The 25,725-nt window shown below is 37.4% G+C and overlaps 1 protein-coding gene across 7 annotated transcripts in view; it reads left to right on the plus strand.

The window, feature by feature from the left end:
• The window catches only part of PPP2R3A (protein phosphatase 2 regulatory subunit B''alpha), a 196,234-nt gene that overhangs the window by 59,524 nt on the left and 110,985 nt on the right, over positions 1-25,725 (plus strand). For 5 of the 7 annotated variants that reach the window (XM_064378719.1, XM_064378718.1, XM_064378717.1 and 2 more), the window contains exon 3: positions 23,662-23,928. In XM_064378719.1, the coding sequence (XP_064234789.1) occupies positions 23,662-23,928 (267 nt within the window). Of the gene's footprint in view, positions 1-19,557; positions 20,023-23,661; positions 23,929-25,725 lie in introns of those variants that run through there. The other 2 variants (XM_064378721.1, XM_012451170.2) reach the window with 2 other exon arrangements.

Here is a 25,725-nt window from a genome sequence, read left to right on the forward strand (position 1 = left end):
CTCTTTAAAAGAGTTGTTATTGTTTCCAGTTCTTCCCCTAGCCCTCCTCTTTCTAAATATACCAGACATAATCCCATTTGCTGTTCCCTCTTCCTACAACACCCCCACCCCCATACCTGCAGGACTTAGTCCATCACCACGTCTGTCTTTTTCACTGAGGCCTTTTTGCACTAAAAATTGTATGGACACCTACAGCTTTGGTATTCCCTTTCCCCCTTTACTGTTTTATTTTTCTAACACCACCCCCTGATACATTATTTGAATTACTGTTTTTCTCCCCTGACTCCTACCACTAGAATGAAACCTCTATGAACAGGGAATTTTATATGTTAAACATTCACTGCTACATCCCAAAACCTAGACTGGTAGCTGGCACTCGGTGCTCAAATGATATTTGTTAATAATTGTCACTTTGTATAGGGACTTTTGTTTCAATGTTATATATCTGTAGTCTTTAAATTTTACCTTACAACCAACCTTATCCAAGAAGAAAAAAATAATAAAGGTAATTTATCTAAATTCTCTTAGATACCCTAAGAGATCCACCATTTTAGCCAGGCTTGAGCCCCTGAAACCAGGCTTCCCAATATGATCATCTGCAAAATTGGATAAAATTAACTGTGTAAACCGATCACTTCAGAAGCTCTATTATACCATACCTTGCAGTGTCCCTCCTTCATAAGAACTGAGAATTATGTAGAGATCTTTGAATCAGAGTCGTCTCCCTTAAGATTGCCAGCAAACCATAACCAATCTAGACTAGGTCTGAGAGGTTATTCTATCATCCCCTCTCATGGATCTATTTTTGGAAACCACAGTTAAGGTGTTTACCCTGGGAGGTGCTTTGACATCCAAGAGACATATTTGTTGTACTTACAGCATAATGCTCATCGTCACCAGGGTCCTTGACTATCAGTTCCAAGCTTCTGTTTTGACATCTGTGAGTTCAACTGTCACCCACAATTACACGCACACACACACTCTCTCTCTCACGCTCTCTCTCTCTCCTCGCTAAGGGAGACACTGGGGCAGAGTATTTTATAGCACCAGTCACCAAGCATTTATTTAACGTGGCAGTGTCAGTGAAATGGAATCCCTTCATTTCTTTTCTCTCCATATTTATAGGTCAAAAATAAATTATTACGGTCTCTAATGAGCAATCTCTAATTGAATTAATTCTTCAAGGAGAGAAGGAAGGAAAAAAGCAGACTAAGAAGTACAGAGAACTCTAAACACTAGAAATTCTAGGGATCCCAGAATTATTATGCCTGATAATTTTAGGCTCTAATTCTTTCTTGCTGCCCCAGATTCTAGAACAACATCTACCCCAAGTATTAGGAACACTGTAAAGCCAAAATAATCAGATTTTGTGGGTTCTGTTATTAGTCATGGAATGTGTTCCCATAATTTGGAGTCAATTGAACCAACACAAAAATGCTTGTTAGGTCTCCTCTGCCATACACATGCCTTCCTATTTTGCTGCAGGCAGTGAAGTCAAGGCTAAAGAATTAGGCTAGGAACAAATAAACTATAGATAACTACCACCACCTGGCTTCCTTCCCCCGACTGGTGTTTCATTATTATTTTTTGTTTGTTTGTTTTTCTAATGTTTTAAATATATATATGTTTTTTATCGCACTTTAGGTTCTGGGGTACATGTGCAGAACATGCAGGATTGTTGCATAGGTACCTACATGGCAAGGTGGTTTGCTGCCTCCATCCCCCCGTCACCTATATCTGGCATTTCTCCCCATGTTATCCCTTCCCAATCTCCCTACCCACTGCTGTCCCTCCCCTCTTCCCCCCAACAGACCCCAGTGTGTGATGCTCTCCTCCCTGTGTCCATGTGTTCTCATTGCTCAACACCCACCTATGAGTGAGAACATGTGGTGTTTGATTTTCTGTTCTTGTGTCAGTTTGCTGAGAATGATGGTTTCCAGATTCATCCATGTCCCTACAAAGGACACAAACTCATCGTTTTTTATGGCTGCATAGTATTCTATGGTGTATATGTGCCACATTTTCTGTGTCCAGTCTATCATTGATGGACATTTGGATTGGTTCCCGGTCTTTGCTATTGTAAACAGTGCCGCAGTGAACATACATGTGTATGTGTCTTTATAATAGAACGATTTATAATCCTTTCAATATATACCCACTAATGGGATTGCTGGGTCAAATGAAATTTCTATTTCTAGGTCCTTGAGGAATCGCCACACTATTCCACAATGGTTGAACTAATTTACACTCCCACCAACAGTGCAAAAGTGTTCCTATTTCTCCACATCCTCTCCAGCATCTGTTGTCTCCAGATTTTTTAATGATCACCATTCTAACTGGCATGAGTTGGTATCTCAATGTGGTCTTGATCTGCATTTCTCTAATAACCAGTGATGATGAGCATTTTTTCATATGTTTGTTGGCCTCATAAATGTCTTCTTTTGAAAAGTGTCTGTTCATATCCTTTGCCCACTTTTGAATGGGTTTGTTTGTTTGCTTCTAGTAAATCTGTTTTAGTTCTTTGTAGATTCTGGATATTAGCCCTGTGTCAGATGGGTAGATTGCAAAAATTTTTTCTTATTCTGTTGGTTGCCGATTCACTCTAATGATTGTTCCTTTTGCTGTACAGAAGCTCTGGTGTTTAATTAGGTCCCATTTGTCTATTTTGGCTTTTGTTGCCAATGCTTTTGGTGTTTTGGTCATGAAGTCCTTGCCTATGCCTATGTCCTGAATGGTTTCGCCTAGGTTTTCTTCTAGGGTTTTTATGGCGCTAGGTCTTATGTTTAAGTCTTTAATCCATCTGGAGTTGATTTTAGTATAAGGTGTCAGGAAGGGGTCCAGTTTCTGCTTTCTGCACATGGCTAGCCAGTTTTCCCAACACCATTAAACAGGGAGTCCTTTCCTCATTGCTTGTTTTTCTCAGGTTTGTCACAGATCAGATGTTTGTAGATGTGTGGCGTTGCCTCTGAGGCCTCTGTTCTGTTCCATTGATCTATATCTCTGTTTTGGTACCAGTACCATGCTGTTTTGATTACTGTAGCCTTGTAGTATAGTTTGAAGTCAGGTAGCATGATGCCTCCAGCTTTGTTCTTTTTACTTAAAATTGTCTTGGCTTTACAGGCTCTCTTTTGGTTCCATATGAAGTTTAAGGTGGTTTTTTTGCAGTTCTGTGAAGAGGGTCATAGGTAGCTTGATGGGGATAGTGTTGAATCTGTAAATTACTTTAGGCAGTATGGCCATTTTCACAATATTGATTCTTCCTAACCATGAGCATAGAATGTTTTTCCATCTGTTTGTGTCCTCTCTTATTTCCTTGAGCAGTGGTTTGTAGTTATCCTTGAAGAGGTCCTTTCCATCCTTTGTTAGTTTTATTCCTAGGTATTTTATTCTCTTTGTAGCAAATGTGAATGGCAGTTCATTCTTGATTTGGCTCTCTTTAATTCTGTTATTGGTGTATAGGAATGCTTGTGATTTCTGCACATTGATTTTGTATCCTGAGATTTTGCCGAAGTTGCTTATCAGTTTATGGAGATTTTGGGCAGAGACGATGGGGTCTTCTAAATATACAGTCATGTTGTCTGCAAATAGAGACAATTATACTTCCTCCTTTCCTAATTGAATACCCTTTATTTCTTTTTCTTGCCTGATTGCTCTGGCTAGAATGTCCAATACTATATTGAATAGGAGTGGTGAGAGAGGGCATCCTTGTCTAGTGCCAGATTTCAAAGGGAATGCTTCCAGTTTTTGCCCATTCCATATGATATTGGCTGTGGGTTTGTCATACATAGCTTTTATTATTTTGAGATACATTCTGTTGATACCTAGTTTATTGAGAGTTTTTAGCATAAAGGGCTATGAATTTTGTCAAAGGCCTTTTCTGCATCTATTGAGATAATCATGTGGTTTTTGCCTTTGGTTCTGTTTATGTGGTGGATTATGTTTATAGACTTGTGTATGTTGAACCAGCCTTGCATCCCCGGGATGAAGCCTATTGATCGTGATGGATAAGCTTTTTGATGTGCTGTTGGCAGTCAGTTTGCCAGTATTTTATTGAAGATTTTTGCATCTATGTTCATTATGGATATTGGCCTGAAGTTTTCTTTTTTTGTTGAGTCTCTGCTGGGTTTTGGTATCAGGATGATGTTGGTCTCGTAAATTTGAGAAGGATTCTCTCTTTTTGGATTGTTTGGAATAGTTTCAGAGGGAGTGGTACCAGCTCCTCTTTGTATGTCTGGTAGAATTCGGCTGTGAACCTGTCTGAACCTGGGCTTTTTTTAGTTGGTAGACCATTAATTGCTGCCTCAACTTCAACCCTTGTTATTGGTCTATTCAGGGTTTTTTGACTTCTTCCTGGTTTAGGCTTGGGAGGGTGCAAGTGTCCAGGAATTTATCCATTTCTTCCAGGTTTACTGGTTTATGTGCATAAAGTTGTTTCTAGAAATCTCTGATGGTAGTTTGTATTTCTGTGGAATCAGTGGTGATATCCCCTTGATCGTTTTTTATTGCATCTATTTGATTCTTCTCTCTTTTCTTTTTTGTTAATCTGGCTATCAGTCTGTCTGTTTTGTTGATCTTTTCAAAAAACCAGCTCCTGGATTTATTGATTTTTTTGAAGCATTTTTTATGTCTCTATCTCTTTCAGTTCTGCTCTGATCTTAGTTATTTCTTGTCTTTTGCTAGGTTTTGAGTTTTTTTGAACTTGCTCCTCTAGCTCTTTCAATTTTGATGATAGGGTGTCAATTTTAGATCTTTCCTTGCTTCTCATGTGGGCATTTATTGCTCTAAATTTTCCTCTAGACACTGCTTTAAAGGTGTCCCAGAGATTCTGGTACATTGTTTCTTCATTCTCGTTGGTTTTGAAAACATCTTTATTTCTGGTTCGTTTTGTTGTTTATTCAGTCAACATTCAAGAGCCTGTTGTTCAGTTTCCATGAAGTTGTGCAGTTCTGAGTTAGTTTCTTAATCCTGTGTTCTAATTTGATGGCACTGTGGTCTGAGAGACTGTTATGATTTCCATTCTTTTGCGTTTGCTGAGGAGTGATTTACTTTCAATTATGTGATCAGTTTTAGAGTAGGTGTGATGTGGTGCTGAGAAGAATGTATATTCTGTGGATTTGGGGTGGAGAGTTCTGTAGATGTCTATTAGGTTTGCTTGTTCCAGGTCTGAGTTCAAGTCCTGGATATACTTGTTAATTTTCTGTCTCATTGATCTAATATTGACAGTGGAGTGTTAAAGTCCCCACTATTATCGTGTGGGAGTCTAAGTCTCTTTGTAGGTCACCCAATACAGGAGTACCCAGATACATAAAGCAAGTTCTTTATGTATCTGGGTGCTCCTGTATTGGGCACGTATGTATTTAGGATCATTAGCTCTTCTTGCTGCATTGATCCTTTTACCATTATGTAATGCCCTTCTTTGTCTCTTTTGATCTTTGTTGGTTTAAAGTCTGTTTTATCACAGACTAGGATTGCAACTCCTGCTTTTTTTATTTTTATTTTTTTTGCTCTCCATTTGCTTGGTAAATCCTCCTCCATCCCTTTATTTTGAGCCTATGTGTGTCCTTGCATGTGAGATGGATTTCCTGGATACAGCACACTGATGGGTTTTGACTTTTTATCCAATTTGCCAGTCTGTGTCTTTTGATTGGGGCATTTAGACCATTTACATTTAAGGTTAATATTGTTATGTGTGATTTTGATCCTGCCATTTTGATGCCAGCTGGCTGTTTTGCCAATTAGTTGATGCAGTTTCTTCATTGTGTCTATGCTCTTTACCATTTGGTACATTTTTGGAGTGGCTGATACTGGTTGTTCCCTTCTGTGTTTAGTGCTTCTTTCAGGAGCTCTTGTAAGTCTGGCCTGGTGGTGATGAAATCTCTCAGCAGTTGCTTGTTTGTAAAGGATTTTATTTCTCCTTTGCTTATGAAGCTTAGTTTGGCTGGATATGAAATTCTGGGTTGAAAGTTCTTTACTTTAAGGATGTTGAATATTGGCCCCCACTTTCTTCTGGCCTGTAGGGTTTCTGCCAAGAGATCCACTGTGAATCTGATAGGCTTCCCTTTGTGGGTAACCCAACCTTTCTCTCTGGCTGCCCTTAGCGTTTTTTCCTTCATTTCAACCCTGGTGAGTCTGACAATTAGGTGCCTTGGGGTTGCTCTTCTTGAAGAATATCTTTGTGGTGTTCTCTCTATTTCCTGGACTTGAATATTGGCCTGCCTTGCTAGGTTGGGAAAGTTCTCCTGGATAATATCTGTAAGGTATATTGCTGAGTTAAAATGAGGAAACTGAGGCCAGTGTAAAAAAATGAGAATCCAATTTATTCAGCTCCCGGGCGAGGTTCTGTGGTCCGGGAAGGGGCCAGAGAAGTCGCAATGGGCTTCTCAGGGCGTGGGGTTTTATAAGAAGTGGAGGTAGTTGATTGGTCATTGGGAAACAAAGAGCAGACAATTTCATTGGTAAGAAGATTTGATTGATTGTTAGGGAAACAAAGAGCAGACAGTTTCATTGGTAGGCTGACTGGCTGGGGAGGTTAATGTTAAACTGCCATTGGACAAATCTTCCGCGGCCTTTTTAAATTTTGAAAGGGTTGAGTGAGGAATGCAGGAGTGGGCGTGTGGAGCCTGCATGGAGAAACCAGATAGGAGCAGGTGTGGGGAGCCAGCACAGAGAGATAAGTGTGTCCATTTGGCTCTTCAGCGAGGCAGCCGGCCTTACATTATCCTGAAGAGTGTTTTTCAGCTTGGATTCATTCTCTCTGTCACATTCAGGTCATCTATCAAACGTAGATTAGGTCTTTTCACATAATCCCATATTTCTTGGAGGCTTTGTTCATGTCTTTTTACTCTTTTTTCTCTAAGCTTGCCTTCTCATTTTATTTCATTGAGTTGATCTTCAGTCTCGTATATCCTTCCTTCTGGTTGGTCGATTCAGCTATTGAAACTTGTGTATGCTTCACAAAGTTGTCCTGTTGTGTTTTTCAGCTCCATCGGGTCATTTATATTCTTCTCTAAGCTGTTTATTTTTGTTAGCATTTCGTCAAACCTTTTTTCAAGGTTCTTAGTTTCTTCGCATTGGGTTAGAACATGTTCTATTAGCTCAGAGAAGTTTGTTATTACCCACTTTCTGAAGCTTGTTTCTGTCAATTCATCAGACTCATTCTCCATCCAACTTTGTTCCCTTGCTGGTGAGGCGTTGTGATCCCTCGGAGGAGAGGCGTTCTGATTTTGGGTGTTTTCAACCTTTTTGCACTGGTTTCTTCCCATCTTTGTGGATTGATCTACCTGTGGTCTTTGTAGTTGGTGACTTTCGGATGGGGTCTCTGAGTGGACATCCTTTTTGTTGGTGATAAAGTTATTTCTTTCTGTTTTTTAGTTTTCCTTCTAACAGGCTCCTCTGCTGTAGGACTGCTGGAGGTCCACTCCAGACCCTGCTTACCTGGGGATCACCTGCAGCAGCTGCAGAACAGTAAGGGTTTCTGCCAATTTCTTCTTCTGTTATCTTAGTCCCAGAAGGATATCCTCTGTCTCTTTGGATATATGGGGGTCAGGGAGCTGCTTGAGGAGACAGTCTGACCCTTATAGTAGCTCAAGTACTGAGCTGTGAGCTCCATTGTTCTGTGCAGAGCTGCTAGGCAGGTACATTTAAGTCTGCTGCAGTGGAACTCATAACCGCCTTTTTTCCCAGATGTTCTCTCTTGGGAAGGTGGGGCTTTATTTACAAGTTCTGATGTGCTGCTGCCTTTTTTCAGAGATGCCCTTCCAAGCTCGGAGGTAGCCTACTCACAGTCTGCCAGCAGAGGTGTTGCTGAGCTGCTGTGGGCTCTGCCCAGCTGCTGTGTGAACTTCCTTGTGGTTTGTTTATAGAGGTATAGTTAGAACTGCCTCGGTAATGGTGATCTGCCTCAGTAATGGTGGACTGCCTCAGTAATGGTGGACAGCCTCCATAGTGGTGAACTGCCTCAGTAATGGTGGATGCCCTTCCTCCCACAGAGCTGGACCATCCCAGGTCCAGCTGCACTTGCTCTGAAACTCTCAATCCAGAGCGTTTCAGATTGCTGGTCTTTGTGGGGGTGGGACCCACTGAGCCAGATCACCTGGCTCCCTGTTTCAGACCTTTTGTTTCAGTTGAATGGGCGGCTCTGTCTCCCAAGCGTTCCAGGCACCAGTTGAAAGAGCTTCCCAGATTTGTGTGTGTTTTTGTACAGAGACCCACTGCGCCGGCTGAAATAGCCATGCTGGCGCTTTTCAGACCAGAAGTTCCTGGTCTGTGGGTAATAAAAACTCATTTGGAAATGCAGTGCTCACTCACCCTCTGCATTGTTCTCACTGGGAACTGCACTCCAGAACTGTTCCTATTCAGCCATCTTGGATCCGCCTTTGCTGTTTCATTATTTAAGAGTAAAAAAAAAAAAAAGGTAACACAGAACAAGCTATTAAACAATGAAAAAAACGCCAAGTTAGAGCAGAAAGGTTATGAAATCTTAGTATTATCTAATTAGCTTATAACCTATTCTTTCTCATAAAGCCTATTTACAGGGATATTTTCAAGAAAGTCTGTGATTCCAAGTTGTTACCCCTTTTATTTATTTATTTTATTTTTAACTTTTTTATTTCAATAAGTTTTGGGGGGAACAGGTGGTGTTTGGTTACATTGATAAGTTCTTTAGTAGTGATTTCTGAAATTTTAGTGCACCCATCACCTGAGCAGTTGTACACTGTGCCCACTGTATAGTTTTTTATCCCTCACCCCCTTCCTACCCTACCTCCCAAGTCCCCAAAGTCCATTCTGTCATTCTTATGCCTTTGCATGCTCATAGCTTAGCTCCAACTTATAAGTAAGAACATACGAGTTTGGTTTTCTATTCCTGAGTTACTTCACTTAGAATAATGGTCTCCAGTTCCATCCAGGTTGCTGTGAATGCCATTATTTCATTCCTTTTTATTGAGTAGTATTCAATGGTGCGTGTGTGTGTGTGTGTGTGTGTGTGTGTATTTGTATCAAATTTTGTTTACCCACTCATTGATTGATGGGCATTTGAGCTGGTTCCATATTTTTGCAATTCCGAATTGTGCTGCTATAAACATACGTGTGCCAAGTATCTTTTTTGTATAATGACTTCTTTTCCTCTGGTAGATACCCAGTAGTGGCATTGCTGGATCAAATGGTAGATCTACTTTCAGTTCTTTAACGAATTTTTATACTGTTTTCCAGAGTGATTGTACTAGTTACATTCTCACCAGCAGCGTAAAAGTGTTCACTTTTTACCACATCCATGCCAATATCTACTATTTTTTTATTTTTAAAATTATGGCCATTCTTGCAGGAGTAAGGTGGTATTGCATTGTGGTTTTGATTTGCATTTCCCTGATCATTAGTGATGTTGAGCATTTTTTCATATGTTTATTGGCCATTTGTACATCTTCTTTTAAGACTTGTCTTGTTCATGTCCTTAGCCCACTTTGTGATGGGATTTTTTTTTTCTTGCTGATTTGTAGTTCTGTGTAGATTCTGGATATTAGTCCTTTGTCAGATGTATAGTTTACAAAGATTTTCCTCCTATGCTGTGGGTTGTCTGTTTACTCTGTTGATTATTTTGCTGTGCAAAATGTTTTTTGTTTAATTAAGTCCTGTCTATTTATCTCTGTTTCTGTTGCATTTGTTTTGGGTCCTTGGTCATGACATCTTCACCTAAGCCAATGTCTAGGGGTTTTTCCGATGTTATCTTCTAGAGTTTTTATGGTTTCAGGTCTTAGATTTAAGTATTTGATCCATCTTGAGTTGATATTTGTATAGGCTGAAAAATGAGGATTCAGTTTCATTCTTCTCCATGTGGTTTGCCAATTATTCCAGCGCAATTTGTTGAATATGGTGTCCTTTCCCCACTTTATGTTTTTATTTGCTTTGTCAAAGAACAGTTGGCTGTAAGTATTTGGCTTTATTTCTGGGTTCTTTATTCTGTTCCATTCATCTCTGTGGCTCTTTTGGTGACTATAGCCTTATAGTATAGTTTGAAATCAGGGAATGTGATGCCTCCAGATTTGCTCTTTTGCTTGGTCTTGCTTTGGCTTTGTGGGCTCTTTTTTGGTTCCATATAAATTTCAGGATTGTTTTTTCTAGTTTTGTGAAGAATTGTGGTATTTTGATGGGAATTGCATTGAATTTGTAGATTGCTTTTGGCAGAATAGTCATTTTCACTATATTGATCCTACCCATCCATGAGCTTAGATAACACAATCATTTGTTTATGTCATCTATGATTTCTTTCAGCAGTGTTTTCTGATTTTCCTTGCAGAGGTCTTTCACCTCCTTGGTTAGGTATATTTCTACGTATTTTTTTTTTCTTGCAGCTGTTGTAAAAGGAGTTGAGTTCTTAATTTGATTCTCAGCTTGGTCATGGTTAGTGTATAGCAGTGCTACTGATTTGTATACTTTGATTTTGTATCCTGAAACTTTACTGAATTCGTTTATTGGATCTAGGAGCTTTTGGATGAGTCTTTAGGGTTTTCCAGTTATATGATCATATCATCAGCAAACAGCGACAGTTTGACTTCCTCTTTACCGATTTGGATGCCCTTTATTTCTTTCTCTTGTCTGATTGCTCTGACCAGGACTTCCAGTACTATGTTGAATAGAATTGGTGAAAGTGGGCATCCTTGTCTTGTTCCACTTCTCAGGGGGAGTCCTTTCAACTTTTACCCATTCAGTATAATGTTGGATGTGGGTTTGTCATAGATGGCTTTTATTACCTTAAGGTATGTCTCTCCTATGCTGATTTTGCTGAGGTTTTCATCATAAAGGGATGCTGGATTTTGTCAAATGCTTTTTCTGCATCTCTTGAGATGATCATGTGATTTTTGTTTTTAATTCTGTCTATGTGGTGTATTACATTTATTTACTTATGTATATTAAACCATCCCTGTATCCCTGGTATGAAACCCACTTGATCATGGTGGCTTATCTTTTTGATAGGCTGTTGGATTCAGTTGGCATCTATGTTCATCAGAGATACTGATCTGTAGTTTTCTTTTTTTTATTATGTTCTTTCCTGGTTTTGATATTAGGATGATACTGGCTGGCTTCATAGAATGATTTAGGAAGGATTCCCTCTTTCTTCTTTGAATGTAGGATAGAATTCAACTGTGAATCCATCTGGTCCTGGACTTTTTTGTTGTTGACAATTTTTTTTATTACCATTTCACTCTTTCTACTTGTTATTCATCTGTACAGAGTTTCTTTTTTTTTTTTTTTCTAGTTTAATCAAGGAGGGTTGTATATTTCCAGAAATTTATCCATCTCTTCTAGGTTTTCCAGTTTGTGTGTGTAAAGGTATTATTCATAGTAGCCTTGAACAATCTTTTGTATTTCTGTGGCATCAGTTGTATTATCCCTGTTCATTTCTAATAGAGCTTTTTTGGATCTTCTTTCTTCTTTTCTCAGTTAATCTCACTAGTAGTCTATCAATTTTATCTTTTCAAAGAACCAGCTTTTTGTTTCATTTATCTTTTGTAGTTTGTTGTTGTTGTTGTTTGAATTTCATTTAGCTCTGCTCTGATCTTTGTTATTTCTTTTCTTTTGCTAGGTTTGGGTTTGGTTTGTTCTTGCTTTTCCAGTTCCTTGAGGTATGACCTTAGATTTTCTCTCTTCACTCTTTCAGACATTTTGATGCAGGCATTTAATGCCATGAACTTTCCTCTTAGCACCAGTTTTGCTGTATCCCAGAGGTTTTGATAGGTTGTGTCACTATTGTTCAGTTCAAATAATTTTTTTAATTTCCATCTTGATTTCATTGTTGACCCATTTGGGAGCAAATTGTTTAATTTCCATGTATTTGCATGGTTTTGAGGGTTCCTTTTGGAGTCGATTTCCAATTTTATTCCACTTTGGTCTGAGACAGTACTTGATATAATTTCAGTTTTCTTAAATTTACTGAGACTTATCTTGTGGCCTATCATATGATCTGCCTTGGAGAATGTTCTGTGTGCTGATGAATGGAATGTATATTCTGCAGTTGTTGGGGAATGTTCTGTAAATATCTGTTAAATCTATTTGTTCTAGGGTATACTTTAAGTCCATTGTTTATTTGTTGACCTCCTGACATGATTGTCTGTCTAGTGCATTCAGTGGAGTATTGAGGTCCCTGACTATTATTGTGTTGCTATATGTCTCCTTTCTTAGGTGTAGTAGTAACTGTTTTATAAATTTGGGAGCTTCTGTGTTAGGTGCATATATATTTAGGATTGTGACATTTTCCACTAGTCCTTTTATCATTATGTAATGTCCCTCTTTGTCTTTTTTTAACTGTTTTTGCTTTAAAGTCCGTTTTGTCTGATATAAGAGTATCTACTCTTGCTCCTTTTGGTGTCCTTTTGCATGGAATATCTTTTCCACCCCTTTACCTTAAGTTTATGTGAGTCCTTATGCATTAGGTGAGTCTCTTAATGACAGCAGATACTTGGTTGGTAAATTCTTACCCATTCTGCCATTCTGCATATTTTAAGTGGAGCATTTTAGGCCATTTACATTCAACATTAGTATTGTGATATGAAGTACTATTCTATTCATCATACTAATTGTTGCATGAATACCTTGGGTTTTCTTTTTCATTGTGTTACTATTTTATATGCCCTGTGAAGGGTATGCTTTAAGAAGGTTTTATTTTGGTGTGTTTTGAGGTTTTGTTTCAAGATTTAGAGCTCCTTTTAGCAGTTCTTGTAATGCTGGCTTTGTAGTGGTGAATTCTCTCAGCATTGGTTTGTCTGAAAAAGACTTCATTTTTGAAGCTTAGTTTAGTTGGATACAAAATTATTGGTTGATAATTGTTTTGTTTAAGGAGGCTAAAGATACGACCCCATTCCCTTCTACTTGTAGGGTTTCTGCTGAGAAATCTGCTGTTAATCTGAGAGGTTTTCCTTTATAAGTTACTTGATGATTTTGCCTCACAGCTCTCAAGGCTTTTTTCCTTTATGTTGACTTTAGATAACCTGATGACTATGTGCCTAGGCGATGATCTTTTTGCAATGAATTTCCCAGATGATTTGGATAGCTAGATCTCTCTCAACACCGGGGAAGTTTTCCTTGATTATTCCTTCTGTTATTACCTTTTTAAACTACTCAGCCTGTTAGAAATACAACATGAGAAGACTTTTTACGAATAGAGATATAATTCACTTAGTATACCATCAGTCCACCCTCTTAAGTACACAATTCAGTCATTTTTTTGTATATTTGCAAGATCGTACAACCATCAGCACTAATTAGAGAACATTTTCATCACTCCAAAAAGAAACATGTATTCGTTTGCTATTTCTCCCTTTCCCTAGCCTTTGGGAACCATAATATACTTTCTATCTCTATAGATTTGCCTATTCTGGACAAATTTTGTCCAGAATTGTATAAATTGTTTTGTATAAATTGTTTTGACTGATTTCTTTTGCTTAGTATAATGTTTTCAAGGGTCACCCTATTGTAGCATGAATCAGTACTTCATTTCTTTCATTTTCTTTTTCATTTTTTTTTTTTTTTTTGAGACAGAGTCTTGCTTTGTCACCCAGGCTGGAGTGCAGTGGCACAGTCTTAGCTCACTGTTACCTCTGCCTCCCAGGTTCAAGCGATTTTCATGCCTCAACCTCCCAAGTAGCTGGGATTACCAGGCATGTGCCACCAAGCCCAGATAATTTTTGTATTTTTGGTGGAGATGGGGTTTCACCATGTTGGCCAGGCTGGTCTTGAACTCCTGGCCTCAAGTGATCCACCTCTCTCAGCCCCGCAAAATGTTGGCATTTCAGGCATGAGTCACTGCACCCAGCCTACTTTTTATGGTTAAATAATATTTCATTGTTTGGAACACCATATTTTGTTTAACATTTCCTCAGCATTTGGGTTGTTTCCATTTTTTGGCTATTATGAATAATGTAGCTATGAATATTTACATATAAGTTTTTGTGTGGACAAATACAGGCTGTTAGCATATTTAGATTTTTCCAAACAGCTGTCTGGCTTTTGTTAATCAGAAGCACCCTCATGATGTACAGGAACCTACACTTTGATCTGTAACTTTTTTTTCTGTAGCATATTCTGAGCAAAATCCTTTGGTGTCACTTCAGAGTGACTCTGTCTTTGGTGTCACTTCAGAGTGACTCTACTTGGTGTCACTTCAGAGTGACTATGCTGTCTTTGTGGACCTGCTTCTAACACTCACCTCAATACAAGTCCTCACTTAACTGAGCTGATTTCCCAGCCTCTCTGTGCTACGTGTTTCTGTCACTCAGAGTTTTATAGCTTTGCTGCCTGCATTATCCCAGCTACCCTTGCTAACTCTAAGGCCTTAGCTGATGCTATCATCTCAGTCTCCATAACCACGTTCAACCAAGGCTGTTGAATGACTTTATACATGTTTATATATGAAATAAAGGGCTAGGCCAGGCACAGTGGCTCACACCTGTAATCCCAGCACATTGAGAGGCTGAGGTGGGCAGATTATTTGAGCCCAGGAGTTCGGGACCATCCTGGACAACATGCAAAACCCTGTCTCTACTAAAAATACAAAAACTAGCCGTGCACAGTGCCATGCACCTGTAGTCCCAGCTACTCAGGAGGCTGATGTGGGAGAATCGCTTGAGCCAGGGAGGCAGAGGTTGCAGTGAGCCAAGATCACGCTACTGCACTCAAGCCTGGACAGCAGGGCAAGACCCTGTCTCAAAAAAATAAAGGACTAGACTTATATTGGTACAACACATTGCATATATAATACTGTTTTTTTTAAAGTTATACACAAATCAGAATAAGATACTTCTTCAGACAAATGTTCAAAATTATTTTCTCTATCCTATGTAATTAACCCATTTTTTCTTAAAACATCCCATGTAGCTGATTTCCCCAGAAATGAAAAAATAATATTATAAGTCACTATTGTCTTAATTTTTCAAAGGGGGAAGGGCAAGGAATAATAAGAGGGTTCAGAAAGTTCTAAGAAATCTATCCTGAATTTCAAACTAAGCCTAACCGAATGAATTCTATAAATGTAGAATGTGTTGTGTCTCACAGTTTTATTCTCCTCTGTCTCCTACCCAATCTCACCTTCCTTCAAGGTTGAGGCTCATTTTAAACTTATTCCTCAGTTTTATAGGTCCTTTTAATATAGGGTAAGGGAGCATCTTTTCTCGCTTGGGATATTAGAGGCTATCCTAAAAAAGAAAACAATTATTAGTTTTTAGGGTCATAATGGAGAGGCCAGCTTCTCTTCCATATAACTCTGCCAGAGGGAACCTGTAAAACTCATACCCAGCAACCTACCTGGTTCTTTTTGAGAAAGACTGTCCCCCTTGCCCAAGCATGCTTGTTCTGGAGAAAGATGTATATATGGAGTAGTAAAGCAGGAAAGGAACCCCAGACCAAGACAGCTGGATCTCAAATTAACAATTGATGTGTCCCAATCACCCCCACAGCAGAGAGCACCAGTCTCTTGCCTAATCAAGCTCTCTTACCGTTGTCATCCTGAAGACTCAGACTGAGTACATGGTTCAGAAGGGACTGCCTGTGTCTTCAGACAGGGAAAGTTCATGAGTCATCTGCAGACCAAGAAGAGATGCAGGTAGCTGTGCAGGAAGCGCCTACTGGTAGGAATCAGCTATCTCGTTAGGATGGACTTAATTATATGCTGCAGAGAGCAGGAGAAAATATTTTTTAGTTTATTCCAGAAAGACATTTGGAAAACTTTTACAATGGCTTTTTCCACTGTAACTGTGCATAGCTCCTAATTTTCCATGTGCTCAAACTGAATTTATAAACTATGTTTTATGATCCTCTATTTTTTTCTCATTCTGGTTAGTTCCTCCAGGAGAAACCTGTCACCCAAAAACAGCTTTTCTCTTACAATTCCCAGCCCTATTGATTGTACTTTCCCTTGTGATCAAAGCAGAGAGAGAAGAGAGTAGATCATAGATCATACATTTCTCTGTAGTGAAATTCCCCTATATTTGATCTTTTCCTAGAAAAGAAGAGGTCACTCTAAAAACCATGTTCCTGGGTGGTGCTATATTCCAGTTGTAATGAACTCCTTGAAACTAACTCACGTTCTCAAATCCTTTCAAAAACCAAGCACATATATTAATACTTCCATTCAAACACAAGTAAATAAGTAAAAAGCAAATAAACCAACTTCATGCTAGTCTTCCTCTGTCAATAACTCATTGCCACAGCCCACTTCTTTTCAAAGCCCTTCACAGGTCCTGGTCTTTTTGTCTCTCTGAATTTTTTGGAAAACATTTTGATATATCAAAATTTATAGATAATTTCCTCATCAAAAAACATGAAGAAATATTTTCTTGCTTAAGAATTTAACACCAGGGCAGGCTTTTAACCACTGTTCTGGCTTTGAAACTTAGCAGATTTATAGGAAGTAAAGAAAATCAAAGTATTTATTGTCCTTTGCTCCAAACCAATATTGTACTAGAAAGTTCAGTAAGAAAAAGAAGAGGCTGCATCTTTATCGTCTCTACAGCTTCATACCCAGCAAGTGTCTGGCATATAATAAGTAATTATAAAAATATTTGTAGAGTAGTTGAATGACTATAAAATTAACCTTGCCCTCAAGAGTTTAGACACTACTGAAAAATAATGATCACATTACATAATACTATGGTAGAAGCTCTTTTACCTGAACATAATTGAGTTTGATAGTAGGGAATCATAAACTATATATGTGTGTACTATAAAATGTGTATATTAAATATTTTAACTCAGGCATTAATTTATTCAGATGTCTTTTGTTATAGGGTCAAAGCCTTTTCTCTGAGAATGAATCTCATACATAATTAGAGTTCTGTGACATCTTTCTTTGATAAACCACACTCATAGTATGTTTGTTAATCTGATTTACAGTTTTAGTTTCTTTAAAGTAGAGAGAACATAGTAGTAAAGCACTTTGAATGTAGACACCTTCTAGACTTTAGTGATTTTTCTCTTTCATCCCACTCTTACCTAATTTTACAGTAAAATCTTTTTAGTAGTTTACTTTTACTAAAACTTAGGGGTTTTTTTTTAGTTTTAGAATAACTCTTCTTTTCTGCACTCCTGTTCTGTTAGGTTATGTAATTGAATTGAATAATTACTGTGAAAAGCACAATCAGCATAAACAGACTGGGGACATATGCAGCTGACTCTTAGTAAGCATGCAACCCAACTACAGTAGGTAAGAAATATGAGAGCGTAAGAGAAACTATTACCCACGAATCCATGTGTGATGGGCATTAGTTGCTCTGTTTCATAGGTGAAAGGGAGAGCATTGACTGATTAAGATATTAAGTGGAGGTTATTTGAGAGAGGTTATATAGTATTTCACTAAGTGCTACATACATAAAGTTAAGAATTACAGTAAGAGGACTTAAATAATCAGGAAGTCTTCATGAAATAGTTAGAGTTGGATCTTGAAAGACTACAATGTATAATTTGAGGAAAGGGAGCATTCTCTGGGAAGGAATGAACCTATCAACCTAAAGCCACAGGTTGGTGTTGGGAAGGAGAGGAAATATAACTTAAGGTATGGTTTAATTGAATAAGCATTATATTGTAAGTCTAAAGGCCTAGTTGCATTCCTACAAATCATTTTGACATTTTATTTAGGAGATAAATAATGAGGGAGAAAAAGAGTATTCTAGTCGGGAGTGTAAGGAAAAAATATAGGAAAGCTACCCAGCTCAAAGAATTAACATGGAAGCCCAGTGAGAGAAAATTGAGAAAACAAGGAAAGGCTCAGGATGAAGCATAAGACTAGTGGTTTTCAGTTGTAATACTCTTTCAATCATAGTACATATCAAAAGCTTTCAGATAAAATGTGATGTGAACAGAAGACTCTACCACTTAAAAGAAATTTTTTAAAACACAGCTTTAGATGTATAAGCCTATTGTATACATTATAAAGAGTTGTCAGAATGTCTTGAAAAGAAATTAGTAGAAAAAAGCAGACTTAAATTTTTAGGAAACAGTGGAAAACGAAAGAATTTAATTCCCACTAAATTAGACAAAGGTTCAGTAAAAGAAGGTTGTAAGCTATTTTTTTGTTTTAATAATATTTGGTGTATATTTTGTAGCCATAGAAAATAAATACTGATTGAGTGATGTGGTTGATTGAAAATAAATATTGAAATCTAAATATTAAATGTGAGAGAAAACAGCTCTCTCTATCAATGGGTTCTGCATCTAGTTAGAAAATATTTGGGGGAAAAAAGGTACATATGGTTGCATATGTACAGACATTTTTTCTTGTCATTATTTTCTAAACAATAGAGTATAACAGCTATTTACATAGGACTTGTATTAGATATTACAAGTAATCTAGAGATGCTTTAAAGTATGTGGGAGAATGTGAGTAGATTGTATGCAAATATTACACATTTTGTTTGGTTTTGGTTTTGTTTTTGTTTTGAGGAGTTTTGATTTTTGTTTCCCAGGCTGGAATGCAGTGGCCCAATCTCGCTCACTGCAACCTCCGCATCCTGGATTCTAGCGATTCTCTTATCTCAGCCTCTCAGGTAGCTGGGATTACAAGCACCCACTACCATGCCTGGCTAATTTTTATATTTTTAGTAGAGACAGGGTTTCACCATGTTGGCCAGGCTGGTCTCGAACTCCTGACCTCAGGTGATCCGCCTCCCAAAGTGCTGGAATTACAGGTGTGAGCCACCCTGCCTGGCCATATTACACATTTTGTATAAGAGACTTGAGCAGCTGTGGATTTTGGTCAGTGGGAGTCCTGAAACCAGTCCCCCACAGATACCAAAGGATGACTGTACTTTATGATTAACTTACAAATAACTGTATGAGGCAGATATTTAATGTATGATAACATAATGGAGTATTTCTTAAATCTTAACTGATTTCTTTAAAGCTTCTCAAAGGAAGAAATCTTATAAATTCAGTATGTACCATGTCATTGCTGTTTGACCATCTTTTCTATCCTTTTTTTAGCCAAATTTCGCTTGCTTATATGTAAAAAGCTTCTTTTCTGTGGCATTCAATTGTTCTACTTTCTTAACTAATACTTCTGAGAACAGATTTTCAAATGTGTTCATAACCAGTTCAAGAAAATATGTTTGATAACTTAAGATTTTAGTTTGATAACTAAAATATGTTTGATAACTTAGTTTAACTATGTTTAAACTAAGATTTAAAAAAAAGGATTTTAAATCTGAAAACAATAGATCTCTGTAAATTCCAATTTGAGGATGAAAGTTTCTGTTTTTCCTCTTATTTTGACTGAAGAGATCTGGAGAGTTTGGAATATTTACTTCCCTTCAAATAAGAAATGAAAGACTATTATTAAAATAATAGTTTTAAATTCAAAGTTCAGCTACCTATTCTTTTTTGATAAAATATTAAAGAGAAAAAGCCAAAAATGTTCTACATACTCTTTGTCTTCTAGTTTGAAAAGAAACTGCTCTATGTGGATTGACACCTCACATACTCTGAGTTTAAGAAGTTAGCATTATCTGAGAGGGTACTATTTTTAGGTCCAGCTGTAATGTTTCTAACTTTGGTACGCAGAGTAGTGGGTGCTTCCTTTCCCAGAAGGCTCCATATTCTCAACATGTGCAGGTCAATTTGACATAAAGCTACCACCAAGGAGCAACAGGCCCATAGCAGGCTGTGTTTGTAACTTGAAAATTATGAACAGGTATTGGGAGCCACAGACTGTATTTGGGAACCAGCCGCATGTCAGAACAAGCATGGATTGTGGTCCCTGGAGACTGGGAGAGCACAATGCTTGAATTTCATTTCTTTGGGAGATAAGAAGAAAAAAATACCTTCCTACCTAACAAGATTGACAGCTTGCTAAATCTGATTATCTTCAGAAGTGTGCTGGACAGTTGCGAAGTAAACATTCAATTTTCAAAGATGATGATCAAGGAAACATCTCTACGAAGGGACCCGGATTTAAGGGGAGAGCTAGCTTTCCTGGCAAGGGGCTGTGATTTTGTTCTCCCTTCACGGTTTAAGAAGCGGCTGAAGTCATTTCAGCAGACACAGGTTTGATATTTGGGTGTTTTTTTTTTTTTTTGAAAATATTTTTATTACTAATAAAACCATCCAGTGAACTAACTCACAAATAATTTTACAGCTCCCTCGTATCTTGATATTAGATCAAGGAATTAATGTGTGTCCTCTATTCAGCTATTTGCAGAAAGCTATTTGTAGAGGGATTCCAACAGGTTTAAAAATAGACTTTCTGGACCTGGAGTACAGTACTCACATTTTTCTCTTGTAGAGAGGGAATCCAGTTTTAGAGACAACAAATACAACTTAACAAACATCTTACAATTTAGGTAGAAAATTACTGGAATTTTTAAAAGGAATATCCTTGAGAAACTAGAATTTCTGTGTTAAAAGCCTCATGTGCACTTTGAATCAATAGATTATTGATTCAAACACATCTCTAACGAATGTTTGTTTAAAAAAGTATGTTAATCCTAGAAATTTTTTTAAAGCAAGATGTATTCGTCTATATAGACAATTATGTGTGTGTGTGTGTGTGTGTGTGTGTGTGTGTGTCTCATAATGTATGTAGATAACAAAGAATGGTGGTTACTTCTAGATTGTGAAAAAATGTCTTCCCTAAGCAAGCTGTGCAATTGAGTCCCTTCTGCCTATGATGAGTACTTTGCAGAGTCCCTGCTTTCTTGCTTATAACCTATGGCACTGTTTCACCAAACAAATACCTAACATTGAGTACAATATAAATCAAGGGCTATACAAATGTTGGCCATCCAAAATCTGGCAAGAAATCATAGTTTTTTGATTATTCTAACCCAGAATAATCTCAAATTATTTGGGTAAATATGAAATTGCTTTTTTTGTAGGTCAAATATTGGAAATGCTACAGTGACATAGCATAAGGATACTATTCTGAATGAATATCTAAATGATACTGTATTTATAGGGAAAGACTGAAATGGATAATTGAAATACTTTCCTCAGCTATTTCTGTTCTAATGCTGCTCCTAGACTGGACTGAAACCACTGTATCCAAAGTGAGCAGTTGCTAAACTTGCCAGTACATCTGGCAGAATTTATATTACTGGGTTTTCTTCCGTAATGTTCGTAAAGTACCAGTTTTATTTAGTTACTTTAGGTTAAAATTATGTATCTGCTCTAGAACTCAATGGAAAGTAAATTGAATATCCAAAAGCTGAAAATAAATGCATTAGTGTTATTTTCCTTTTAAATATTAATATCAGTTTTATTATATATGGAATTGACCAATGAATTAATAAATAGTTGCCTATCAGTGAATTGCTCTGCGTTAAGTACACTAAGAAAAGCAGAATATAATATTTTATAATCAGATATTCTCTCATTCAAATAAAATCTTTGGCGACCAGTGTTCTAAATATCACTTATTTCTATCAAAGCAAAAGTATAGAGTTAACATTGAAGACCTTGCTGTAAACCTTTCCCACTAGTGTGTATTCATGAGACTCTCAGGTTTCATCCCCACTCGCACCAGTGGTCTTAATTCTATGGGCATAACTGCCCCAGATGTCACATTACAGAAAACATTATGGGGAAACAAAGAATTTGGTGATTGTACACCTAAATCTCACAAATCTCTTTCAGCATAGAATAATGGAAATGAAATGACACTAATATAAATGGCCTAGGTAAAGCCCCTGAAGAATTCTATGCCTTACTTTAGAATTTTAAGAACACTTTGAACAATAATAATAATTATTGACTTATGGGACTATGTAATATTTACAGATTTGGCATTAAGGCAGAGACAAATGTTTACTTAAAATAGATTATCAATTTGTTAATTCAGAAATGATTTGTAAACTTCAAATTGTTTTACAGATGTAAATGATTATTTTATTGATTATTGAATTTGAAGCATTATGCCAAATTATGCTTTATCTAATTTTTTGAGAACCCCATCCTTTGGTCTTGTCATTCATTTTCTTACATGATAGCTAGATCTATGCCTAGCACTGTTCTGAACCTTTTACCTATATTACATCTTATAATTTCCTTTAATCCTTACAACAACCTTCTAAGACGTAGACGATGTAATTTCTGTTTTATTATTGAAATTCCAAAAGGTTAAGTAACCTTTTTGAGGTCACAGACTAGTAAACCATCAGTGTTTTAAGTTTTTCATGTTTCATTGGCATCTCTTCCCCTTGTTCTGTTTCTTCCTTGACTATTGCTGTATATGGGTGACATAGCAAAGATATAGTGTGACAACTGGCCTTCATATCCCTAATAGTCTTAATGTATGAACAGACTCCATTCTTTGTATTAGTGTCAGATATGAACACAGGGAAATTGGACTATTATGACACAAATAGGAGATTTAACCATATTCATCATATATTTATGTGACTAAATCTTATCTCTTTATAAAACTCACATTTTTAAGAGTAGCTAAGATTTTTATTCTGAATTTTAAAATTATGTTATAAACCTATATGTTAAGAAGAAATATGATAGTCAGATCTACTTCTTATAGATACATTATTTTTCAAACTTTAGACATGGCATTTGGGTAATTTAAGGAAGAACAGTTGAATAATACTTTGTGTTCATAATAACTATAAAATATATTTAGCTAGTCCCAACAGTTGTGTTCATCTTTCATACTTTATGTAGCATCTAATACAGTACCATGCTCATGAGCCTTGAAATTTGGCTGTTAATTAAGAACAGAAATTAGAACTATGAAAATCCTCATGGAATCTTTTTTGTTTTTTCTGCTAAGAATCTCAGAACTAAATTTAGTCTTTATTGGTAAGATAAATTTCTACCTGAATAATAGTGTACCTCCCCTCCCTTTTCCCTAAATCATGGGCAATCTTAATTTCCTCATTGCTTTTCTCCACTCTTTACTGACCTTTCTAATGTCTCTTTATAGTATACCATATCAAATCTTTTTTTAAAAGAAGAATATAAACTGTAAATGAGTTATTAAACTGTAAAGAGAGTTTGGTTGTGATGAAATTAATGACCATGGTTTTTGCCTGTTAGAGCATACCACGAATAAGATAAATGTGGATCTTGGAGAAAATAGCATAGCCCTAGTGGCAGGTAAATCAGCCAGGTAGAGGACATTTCAGAACTAAAATGCTTTAATTTTCTTAACAAAAATTTTCTCAGGATCAGGGGCTGGCAGTGATTCTACCTCAGCAAAGTCAAACTAGAGAAGATAAAAGGAGCCCCCTCCCCAAATACTTTTTGAATCTATATATTTAAAAAGAACTTGTTTCTGCCTGTTGAAGGAGAGGTAAAAGTCAAAGAAAGACCAAGAACTGTCTTCGAAAAGAATGTATTATTCCAGTTCCAACAGAGTCAGAATACACCTTGAGATTCTTAATATGTCAACTAACATTGTTCTTTGATTCTTTTGAAATGTCTGCCAAATGGTTGATGGGAAAATGTATGTATTTTTTAAACAGAAATCTATGTAAACTTGAGTACTGGCAGATAATAAATTAATTAATTAATTTAGTGCAGATAAGCGTTCCCTAGAAATATGCTTACCACTTTTTAGAGTACAGTGAGCCCTTAATCTCTCCTGTTTCTGACTGTGGTTTCTTATATTGCTGATGAACATTTTCAGTAAATGAATACTGTTTAAATTTTTTGTGTCTCATAATCTTATTTTTCTTCTAGATTCAAAGTAAACCAGAAAAAAAACCTGGAACACCACTCCCACCTCCAGCCACCTCTCCAAGTAGTCCCCGACCTCTCTCCCCCGTTCCCCATGTGAATAATGTTGTGAATGCACCATTGTCCATAAACATTCCACGGTTCTACTTTCCTGAAGGACTCCCAGACACCTGCAGTAACCATGAACAGACTCTAAACAGAATTGAAACTGCTTTCATGGATATTGAAGATCAGAAAGCAGACATTTATGAAATGGGGAAAATTGCAAAGGTAATGTAACTACTAAATGATTTCTAATCTCCCATTCTCTAGAAACCCGGCTCTCCTTCTCTTCACTGCCTCTTTGCTCTGTTTTTAAGTATGCATGGAGTTGTTTTTTTCCATAGTGGTCTTCCATTTCAACCTCCCATTTAATATAAGAATCCCTTCCAAGACATCACCACTCATAAATTCATTCTCTGCTTAAATCCTTCCAGAGACTAGAAGCTCTACCTTGCCAGACAGCCTGGTCCATTGTTAAATAGCCTTGTTTGTTAGAAATGTTTTCCTTGTGCTGAATAGGAATCTGATTTTTAGTCTCAGCTAATCATTACTGCCCTAATGCCAGACAAGGAAGCATTAGGCCATCTCAATATAGTCATTTTACCCAGAAGTAAATGGATTTGACAGTAGGAAGCAAATCTTTGGAACTTTCAAATATATCCAACTGCTTCTGAGTTAAGATCTTATCCCCCTAATGTCAGGACTACTCTGACTTGGTTCTGTGCCTCCAGCCTCCTCCCAGAACAGTTAATACTTAGCATAACCATCAGATTATATTTGATTATGCTATTTCCCAGTTTAGCAATATTCAGGAATTCCCACCCTTTATAGCAGCGCTTTGTTTTGTTTGGGCTTTATTTTTATTATGCATGAATATTGAAGAGTCGGGTCACACTTCAGGCTTTAGCAGTAGTTTTAGGCTGTGCTTCAAGAGGCAGAGGAGTTTAGTAGGCTAAGGGCTGCATGGAGGCAAGTAGGAGACCAAGTAGGAATACCTAAGAGCCCACGCACGTTTCCACTGGGAAGGAGTTCCCCTGCTTTCAGGAGTAATATTAAAAAGTTTGAAAACTACCATTCTTCAGGGTAAACCTCAGACTTTTCTTCTTGGTATTCCATGTTTTCCACAGCCTGTCCCCATCCAGACCTGCCTAAAACTTTCCTGTATGAGCGTGACCCTCTTGCCTTCTCATAGGCACACCTCTGCATTTGGTCTCTCAGAGTTCTGCCTCCAAGATGGGCTTCCACTCCTGCACTCTACTTCCACAGTGGAAGTGTGCATGGGCTCTTAGGTATTCCCACTTGGTCTCCTACTTGCCTCCATGCAGTCCTTAGCCTGCAAAACCTCCTCAGCATCCACTTTGAAGACGTACTTTCCATTGTGTATTATTGGTGAAGGCCTTGAACCGTCACTTTGTCATGTCCTGCCCTACCTCTGACCTCACAGAGCATTTGTCATTACCTGAGGCAATCCATGAAACCTGTCTCTTTGACGAGCATTTGTCATTGCTGTTAAATGTTATGTAACTAGACTGATTTTAAAGGAAATGAAAAGGAATTCTTTTCTTTCTTCATTCTGCCTTCTTAAAAATTGCTTGTGGATCTCCTAGATTCTTCTAATGAAAAAGAACTCATTCCAAAAATAAAAGCTTATCTGTTTCCATTGTGTTTTACTTATGCAGGAACTGCAGTTTTGTAAGTACTTACCTGAAGTCATGGAGCTAGTTCATGTTGGGAGGCAAGTCATCTAACTTCTAGCATGGTGCTGTTTCTACATATGTCATCTCCCTGAATATGTAGTAAAAGTAACTAAATTCCAGTCAATAGCCACCCAAATGTATTACAAGTTCTTTAAGGGCATTCAGGGTTTTCTTATCCAGTTCTTTTAGAGATGGCTGTTGTGTTAGATGACATAACCCTGATGATAAAATTTCTGAAGGGGCTGGAACTATGGCTCTAAATCCAAAAGATAAAATTTAGCAAAGGTGAATGAAATCTGCATTTGGAGGTAATATGGTAACTACATAA

The sequence above is a fragment of the Aotus nancymaae genome, unplaced genomic scaffold (genome assembly GCF_030222135.1).
Source record: "Aotus nancymaae isolate 86718 unplaced genomic scaffold, 86718_ANA_hifiasm-v0.15.2.pri h1tg000019l, whole genome shotgun sequence".
Taxonomy (NCBI): Eukaryota; Metazoa; Chordata; class Mammalia; order Primates; family Aotidae; genus Aotus; species Aotus nancymaae.